This window comes from Cololabis saira, chromosome 10, assembly GCF_033807715.1.
Source record: "Cololabis saira isolate AMF1-May2022 chromosome 10, fColSai1.1, whole genome shotgun sequence".
Taxonomy (NCBI): domain Eukaryota; kingdom Metazoa; phylum Chordata; class Actinopteri; order Beloniformes; family Belonidae; genus Cololabis; species Cololabis saira.
The window spans coordinates 37,499,377-37,508,995 of NC_084596.1; the positions used below are offsets into that span (position 1 = coordinate 37,499,377).

The 9,619-nt window shown below is 41.3% G+C and overlaps 1 protein-coding gene across 3 annotated transcripts in view; it reads left to right on the forward strand.

Moving 5' to 3' along the window:
• Positions 1-8,871, forward strand: part of col15a1b (collagen, type XV, alpha 1b) — a 74,010-nt gene extending 65,139 nt beyond the window's left edge. For all 3 annotated transcript variants that reach the window (XM_061732834.1, XM_061732835.1, XM_061732836.1), the window contains 7 exons: positions 77-141; positions 248-379; positions 567-665; positions 1,342-1,416; positions 1,525-1,722; positions 3,042-3,157; positions 7,594-8,871. In XM_061732834.1, coding sequence (XP_061588818.1) covers positions 77-141; positions 248-379; positions 567-665; positions 1,342-1,416; positions 1,525-1,722; positions 3,042-3,157; positions 7,594-7,816 — 908 coding nt within the window. In that variant the 3' untranslated portion in view covers positions 7,817-8,871. The remainder of the gene's footprint in view (positions 1-76; positions 142-247; positions 380-566; positions 666-1,341; positions 1,417-1,524; positions 1,723-3,041; positions 3,158-7,593) is intronic.
• The last annotated feature ends 748 nt before the right edge of the window (positions 8,872-9,619 follow it).

Genomic DNA, 9,619 nt, shown 5'->3' on the forward strand with positions numbered 1-9,619 from the left:
GAGAGAAATGATTGAGTTAACATCTTTTACCAGGTGGTTGTACCTGTTACATGTGAACCTTGTGTGGTGTCCCCAGCGGTCTCCCTGGCCGGTCCTCCCGGTCCTCCTGGTCCACCAGGATCTCCTGGTTATCCCCAACCGGTAAGAAACCTGCTCACGGTGATGATGCCATGAAGGAGAAAAAGAATAATCAGCCTTCAAAGTCCCAGAAAGTCTCAGCACTGATGTGTTGAAGGTTTGCCCTCAGGTGATGACCTATAAGACAGTTCATGATCTCACCCGGGAGACCCAGCGTGCTGTTGAGGGAACGCTGGTGTACGTGGCTGAGAGGGATGGAGAGCTCTACATCAGAACGCTCAGCGGCTGGCGCAAGATCCCGGTTTGTATAGTGGGCTCAGCCGAGCAGAGCACTGAATAACATTTTTCCCCTCTTATTGGTATGCTGCGTGTTCTCTTTCAATATGCTTTAAAGCATTGATAAGTCATACAAACACATCTATATCTGAACGTGTGCATGAGACGTGCGTGAAGTCTTTCTAAGGTCCACATCTCACATCGTCTTTCAGCTGGGAGAGTTGATCCCTAATGGAGCTGCCTCATCAGAGGCCTCTCAGGCCTTCAGCAGACCTGGAGATTGGACTCAAGCACAGAGGCCCCACAGCCAGGTTTGCTCGCACGCACGCACGCACGCACGCACGCACGCACGCACGCACGCACGCACGCACGCACGCACGCACGTCAATAAAATTAACATTTTTCAAACATGTTTATTTATGTTCAAATTTAAAAATTATATACAAGATCTTCCTTCTTCTTTTCATAATTTCTTTTGTGTTAATTCCGATATTCATTCTTATGCCACAAGACACAATGATGATTTTAATTTACCGTTTTGTAGAACATGTAAACATCAATCTTTCATCACTTTCAGAGGCTCCACTTATGGAATTCACTCAATAACTCTCTTAAATCATCACCATCCTTGCCAATATCCAAAAAAACATTTAAAGAACTTTCTTATTGTTTCATCTTTGTAGTGTTCATTATTTGATCTGAGTTACATTTTCTTTTGTGTTTTTTGTTTTTTTTTTACTCGCCCTTGTGTAGCTTTTGTTTTGTTTTTTATTCATATATGGAAATTATTCTATATAAGCCACCAGGCTTCTTCCTTTCCTTGCATATTATTTCAATGTTTTTTCATTTTTTGTTCAATTTGTCTTATATTGCTAAATAAATAAACTAAACTAAATGCATGTACACACACACACACACACACACATACGTACTCTGTGAATGTACAGAATGAGGACCTAAAGCATGAAGCATGTTTCCCCTGTCTAGGAGTTGCTTGAAGGGAGCAGAGGATATCAGCCCAGCTACAACATCCTGCCCCAGACCATGAGCGCTGTACCTGGGGTGGGTGTAACACACGCATGTCTCTCAAAGCCCTGTACTTCTGACTTTATAACCCGCTCTGTGATTAATAGTTAGTCAGATTTTCTCATCTAGCTCTTCTCTCTTTAGCTCCACTTGGTTGCCCTGAATGCCCCACTCAAGGGGGACATGCGTGGCATCCGGGGGGCAGATTTCCAGTGCTACCAGCAGGCGCGCTCCGCGGGGCTCACCTCCACCTACAGGGCCTTCCTGTCCTCACATCTGCAGGACCTGGCAACCATTGTGAGGAAGTCGGACCGTAATGACTTACCCGTGGTCAATCTGAAGGTGAGGAAATGTTTACATCTCAACTTTACAAGATATTTCAGATTTGCATTGTACTGTGACATCACAGACCCAGATCAGCCCCATCATGTTTATTCCCACCAAACTCCACATCGTTGTGTACTTGCTGATCCAGAAGTAGATCACACAAAACTGTTAGACCCGCCCCACAAGAGGCACACTTCTCAGAAGAGGTGGGCTGGAGTTTAGTGTGACTCCATGCCTAGGGTTGCCACCCGTCCCGTAAAATACGGAATTGTCCTTTATTTGAGAAAAAAATGTTGCGTCCCATATTGAACTAATACGGGACGCAATTTGTACCGTATTTTCATTAACCCCCCATACACACGTCTGTCACACACACATCAACACTAAATTTAACAATAATGAACACAATAAAACACAGGAAACATTAAGGCCAGCAAAATCTTTGTGGCGGGACAACAGGACCTGCTGCGTCTGTGCCCAGATCTTTATATAATATTATTATTATTATATATATATATATATGTGTGTGCCAGACAGGTCGGAAAATTTGAATATATTGCAAAATGTCATTCGTAGTAAATTTAACTAAGGTGAAACAAATATATTATTTCCCACTACATTCAAAGTGAGATATTTCAAGCCTTTATTTGTGATGATTTTGGTGATTATGGCTCACAGTTTATGAAAACCCCAAATAAAAAATAAATTAGAGAATATTTTATGAAATCAATAAAAAATTCCATCATCAAAATTATAACAAATAAAGGTTTAACATAGCTTGCTTTGCATGTAATAAGACTAGGTAATATATTAGTTTCACCTTTTAAGTTGAATTATTGAAATAAATTAACTTTTACACCATATTCTAGTTGAATTATTGAAATAAATTAACTTTTACACCATATTCTAGTTGAATTATTGAAATAAATTAACTTTTACACCATATTCTTCACCTGTAGGTTATATTACACATCTGGGCTGATGTGGACATACATAGCATAGGAGGCTATTTCAGTTGCTAGTATGGTTGTCTGTCTGTACAGTCATGCAAGTTCAATGCTATTAAAGCACTTTAAACTTTAAATCAAAGCATTTTGTTTTTTCATATAAAATAAACAAATTTATTATTCAGTTTAGAAGTTTTGGGGCTTTTTTTTGGCGCCTGCGCTGCTGAAATCGGGGCATCTCCTTATTTCTATTTCTGAAAGGTGGCAACCCTATCCATGCCATAAAACGCGCAGCTATGTGCTTTCTAGGACACCATTAAAAAGGGCAGTCATGCCGGGTCAAAATGTCATGATAGATCTTCTTTAAGTAAGTTGTGTTCCTTTCAGGGTGAAGCGTTGTTCAGCAGCTGGATGTCCATCTTCTCTGGGAATGGAGGAATGTTTGACCCGTCCACACCCATCTACTCCTTTGACGGACGCAACGTGATGACCGACCCAACGTGGTAAGTGAAGGATTTAAAGGAACACACCAACATTTTTAATGCATTTCACTTAGAGTTTGATAACAGGGTTTATACCTTTCTCTTCTCGATACAGTCTGACAAGCCCCCACTTTCTCTAGATCAGCATGGTCACTAGAAGTAGCTTGTTTTGCCCATAGAATTACAAAATAAACTTTGTAAAACTCTAAATTGGTCTCATTTACATTCTGTGATTTAGATATTTACCTTATGTAGAAATAACGATGCGAAATTAGATGCAACAGTCTTGGAAGTGGGAGCTGATATTTTAGTATGATGGCAGTACATTTAAAACTTTGGGTGTAAGCAGTAAAATCGTTAAATCAATTCAGACATGAAGCCAGCAGAGGGATGCCGAGACGAGACCTGATGCATGTGGCTTTTTGTGCTACATTCCGAATTATTTCTAAATATAGTTCACTCCAGCAGTCAAGCTGTTTATGTAATAATTGCAGGGGGTTCAAGTTCTGGGTCTCTGGAAGGTGCCTAGAGACAATTTGTGTTGTAATAGATTCTATATAAATAAAATTGAATTGAATTGAATAGAAGCATGAATAAATGTAGTCTTTATGGGGGAGATTAGGCTGCAGCGCAGTATTTATGCTCAGTCGCTTTGACAGCTGTATTGATCTGTTAATCAGAAGTTGTCCAGTCACAGACGTCTCACAGCGAGGCAGCAGAATTGCTGAGAATGTCAGACTTTCCAAACTAAAGGATCTCAGTTTTGTTTCCGTTGAGCTTCAACCAGGTTCTAAGTCCACTAAGACACTTCAGTGTTCACTCCTGCCCAGTACTCGAGTTGTAAAAAAATATCAGGAGGGATGGTGGATTTTATCATATGGGGACAGATAATTTGTGCTGATTACAAATAATATAATATGTTACAAATAATAGCAGTGACCAAAACACCTGCAGAAATACTGCAGGAATTACATAGCAGCAGTTAAATGCAGCCTTCTGTAAGCTTTAAATATCCACTGGGCTTACATCAAATACATCACAACACAACAATAATTAAAGCTGCAAGCAGCGATGAACGGGCCCTCGCACTCACGGCCACCACCCCCCATAAGCATATCAGAAATGACACCACCCACGACTTCCTATGTCAAACCATTCAAAAGTTATAGCAGAAAAAAGGGACAACCAATCAGAAGAAGGGGCGGGGCTAATTTTCACCAATTATGGTCAAGGACTCTATACCGAGTCCCATGACACCACCCACGACTCTCTATGTCAAAACATTCAAATGTTATAGCAGGAAATAGGGACAACCAATCAGAAGAAGGGGCGGGGCTAATTTTCACCAATTATGGTCAAGGACTCTATACCGAGTCCCATGACACCACCCACGACTCTCTATGTCAAAACATTCAAATGTTATAGCAGGAAATAGGGACAACCAATCAGAAGAAGGGGCGGGGCTAATTTTCACCAATTATGGTCAAGGACTCTATACCGAGTCCCATGACACCACCCACGACTCTTTATGTCAGGGGTCCTCAATCCTGGTCCTCGAGGGCCGGTGTCCCTGCAGGTTTTAGATGTTTCCCTGCTTCATTGCACCGTGATACAAGTGACTGTGTCATTAACAGAATTGTGCAGCCCTGGATGAAAAGCTGATGACGATGATTAATTAGAATCAGGTGTGTTAAAGCAGGGAAACATCTAAAACATGCAGGACACCGGCCCTCGAGGACCAGGGTTGAGGACCCCTGCTTTATGTCAAACCATTCAAAAGTTATGGCAGAGAAAAGTATTCTAGGGGGCGCTGTTGAGCCGTTAGGCCACACCCATTAATACAAACCATGAAATATCACATTTATCACCAGGCCTGACTTGCATGTAAAATTTGGTGACTTTTGGAGAACTATCAAATATGGACCAATCAGATGAAGGGTGGGCGCGCTTTTTGGCGTCTAGCGTCGCCACGGTAACACTTTTGAAAGAGAAAAGTAATGCGTGTTGTCGCAGGATGGAGACGCACATTTTGATGTATAACACACTTGGGGCCCGATTTACTAAAGGTTTGCATGCGTAAAAACCTGTGCAAACTTGACAGCACCCGCAAACCAAAGTGCCAGCTGATCTACTAACGGCGTGCAAAGACGACTGCGTCTCTGAAATGCGCAAAATTGCACACGCTGTTCAGTTAGTACTTTTGCCCTGATGAATAATCAATATGGGGCGTACCCGCCAGAAATCCTAAATACTGGGAGGGGAAGATGCAAATTGCTCCATTTACCACGCGCAATGAGATTTACCAAGCCTGAAAGTAATTGCGCGTATTGTGATTGCGTCTGTATTTAATACGTTCGAAAGGAAGGTGCTAATCTGCTGCTGCCGTTATTGTGGCAAGGAGGCGACATCCAAAATCAAAGAATACGCAGAGAGAGAGTCTTTATTCTGCTGCATGCTATTTTAAAAATGGTTGCACAAGTTTTATTAAAGGCCACTTTTTCTTTAGTTCGCCGCCTTATATCTTGCACCTTCTCTTATTGTGCCCCCCTCCACTCGCCCACAAGCAGGCCAAGCCTTTGTGCCAAAACTTTGTATTTTATTGATTATTTATCTTATTGAACGTGAAATCATCCTTCGTAAATTACATTTAATTAAAACCCGTGCTTATTAATCACAAAACACAGGTTAAACATCATGACCAAATCCGCTCCGACCCGCTGTGTCAGGATCAGCGCAGAGACTGCAGCTTCGCCTGAATTATGGTTCTGCGTTAAATCGACGGCCATATGCTGGTCCCGTCTGTCACACATTTACTGTCAGTGTTTGCTATATAATATATAATATTTGCAATATACTGTGGACATCTGAATAAAAACTTAACTCATAAATAGATGAATCAAAGCGCTCTCCAGCTCTGTGTCTGATTGTCTTTTTCTCCTCAGATCATGCCGAGCACCGCCGGGTCACGTAAACCCGTCCAATTCAATATTAAAATCAAATTCAGTCCTGTGGCCCGTTTTTCTATTTCGTATTTTTGATCTGTGCCTAAAATTGAAATATGAAAAACCAGACGTTTCTCCGTTTTTTGTGTTACCAACTGCATTTATTCTATCGCAGGTTTTGTCCGATATTGCGTTTCTTTTGGTAATGTTTAAATTTCTTTGCTGTAGTTCATGAATGTGTTTATTTGCCTCTTCCACTAATATCTCTAACTCCAACTCGTCAAATTTCATTTTGCGCTTGTGACTTGTGACTGTGCTTTCCATCCAGACTCTCCATGGCGCAGATCTGCGCTCGCAAACCTTAAGACACGCAACACCTCATTTAAATACTGAGGTTTGCACCTGTTATCAATTGCGCACGCATTCTTAGTTGATCACCCGCAAACCACGCAACAACAGCACGCGCAAACTTTTTCAGTGCACACGCAATTTAGTACTCTTTATTTAGGATCTTAGTAAATCGGGCCCTTGGGGGCACGTTACGGTTCGGGCCGTATTAACTGCCGAAGGAATGGCATAAATTGCGCCAAAGTGACACGATTAATTCAAAATGGCCGACTTCCTGTTCGGTTTCGGCCATGTCGCCAAGAGACTTTTCTTTAAGTTGTGACATGATACAGGTGTGTAGCGATTTTCGTGCATGTACGTCAAACCTTATTCTGGGGCTTGAGTCACAAAGTTTTCCGGGGGGCGCTGTTGAGCCATTTTGCCACGCCCATTAATGTAAACCATTAAACATCAAATTTTTCGCCAGGCCTGACTTGCATGCAAAATTTGGTGACTTTTTGGGCACATTTAGGGGGGCAAAAAGGCCCTCCTTCCGTCAGAAGAAAAAGAAAAAGAAAAAGAATTCCTACAGATACAATAGGGCCTTCGCACTGAAGGTGCTCGGGCCCTAAAAAACAGTTTTCTGAACTTATCAATATGACTCTGTCCTTCACAAGATAAGTAAAATGGATCACTGCAAAAACTCAAAATAAAAATATTTGTCCTATTTCTAGTTAAAATGTCTCATTTTAGTAAAAAAAAATCTTATTACACTTAAAACAAGACTCATCACTGGAAAAAACAACAATTTTCACCTGTTTCAAGTAGATTTTCACTTGAAATAAGTAGAAAAATCTGCCAGTGGAACAAGATTTTTTTGCTTGTAATAAGAAGATAAATCTTGTCCCACTGGCAGATTTTTCTACTTATTTCAAGTGAAAATTTACTTGAAACAGGTGAAGACTGTCAAATAAGTTATTTTTCTGGTGATGACTCTAAATGTTGAAATAGCAGTAAAACCACATTCATTGATGAAATGACATAAGGGATGGAAAGGGGGGATGATTTTGAGTGTTTTTATTTCAGGGGGGATGCCATCCCCCCTCATCCCCCCTCAACTCCAGTACTGCTCCTGCCCGGTAAACACGTCCATTTGAGCCCCTGAACGTCTCTCTCCCCCCCCTGCAGGCCAGAGAAGATGGTGTGGCACGGCTCCAGCATCGTGGGCATCCGTCTGACCAACAACTACTGCGAGGCGTGGAGGACGGCCGACATGGCGGTGACGGGCCAGGCGGCGCTGGTGCAGACGGGGCGGCTGCTGGGGCAGCACGCCCGCTCCTGCTCCAACCACTACATCGTGTTGTGTATAGAGAACACTTACGTGGGCAACACGCATCCAAGGAGGACCTGAGGAGCTGCACCAAACACACACATGCAGGCGTGCTGGGGGGAGACGGTGTGATACCGGGGTGGGGAACACATAGGGGCACATATGAAACAACCACGCCTTCACACACGGGACAACTGGCACAAGTTCCTTTGATTTTGTTTTGCTCTCACGTTTATCTCCACCTGAGCTCAGGTGTGACGGCACCTCACACTCTTGCCACACGTCCGTCCGTCTGTCCGTCCACACATCGTCACAGAACGGTGAGGTTTATTTGCAGCATTTTTATGCTGATTTTATTACTTTACAGTCAGGATATTTCTCAAGTACAGAAATATAACATACGTGAAAGGTGAACTTCTGTGAAATAGACAGCAAAAGCACTGGCATGATTCAATAAGTCACTGTTTTTTTTCAAGATTACACTTGCACGATGGTTTCTGTTTCAACACTGGCAATTCACTGTTTCTGTTACTATCAGCAAATCCCATGAAAGTCAGGTTTTTATTACTATGGGGCACAAATACGTCCACACTTTGACACCCCCGTCTGAATCCTGTCACTAATCACTTCATTAAGGATCATCTTTACAAGACAATTTCAGCGAAAATGTGGCAATTTGAAGCCGTTGTCCTCTGAACTTTAGTCCTGCTGCTCACTGATCTGCATTAACTTCACCGTTAACACTTGTGCTTCATAGCGTTAGAGTCGTAATCAAAGTGTGATTTTCATTAATTTATGCAACAGCAAGACCTAGTGTGAAAACATAATCTGATAATGTTGTACGACGTTGGAACATGTATATATATTCTAAATGTGTGATGTTATTGTCTAAATGTTTTTTATTTTTTACTCTGAGGTAGTTTTATACAAAGCGCACTAAATAACCGAGGAGATCCTCCCACCAGATTTTGATTTGAGTCGTTTTTGCTTGTAAAGATGAATGTTAGTTTTTCTGCTGACTGATTATATGTTTCTGTTAAAACAAAACTTGACTTTATGACGAAAAAAAAGCAAAAAAAAAGGTTTGTACTGACTTATTGGTGCTCACTGAATAAAGTGTCCTATTTTTTTTTTAAGTGCCGATCAGTGTTATCTTTAAAAAAAAAAAAAAAAACACTCAATGCCTCATAGCCAACAAGTCAAAAAAAAAGGTTCAGACACTATTCAAGGATATCCAGATAATGATGTAGGAATAGGAATAAGGTCTTGTAACATTTGAAGCATCTGCACACTGATGCTAAAATAGACTAAATATAGAATCTTAACGGATTACATATTGATGACAGTAAATGTTTGGAAGTTGAACTTTTAAAATGTTTTTGTGTGCTATTCTGCTCTTTAGGCATTTTAGCAGCAGAAATGCTAGACATGTATTTGGGCGGCTCTGATCCAGTTTTCAGATGCTTGAAAGTTTTAGCAACGCTGTCACAATACCACGTCGGACCACAGAGGAACATAGATCTACTGTTGACCAAAAAATGGCCACTGACAAAACTGTGGATAATATGGTGGATAATACCCCTTATCCTTATTAGCTGGGAGGGAATATGTCAAAAATCATAAAGATTGTGCACTTGGTGACAAGTTTTTGATATTTGGCATGGTGTTAGGCATGGACATAAGTTTTTCAAAAACCACCGCAAACAAATTGGGATGGCCCCCTAGTGGCTGGTTTGCAGAAGATTCAAAATGGCTCCCACCGAAAAGACCAAAGGTCATATCTCAGCCTCTCTTAGTCCTAGATTGTTGTATATTGTCACTTTCTCTACTTTTTTGGTGCTATGAATACAATTCTGAGATAAATGTCCTATTTCAAGGTCATGT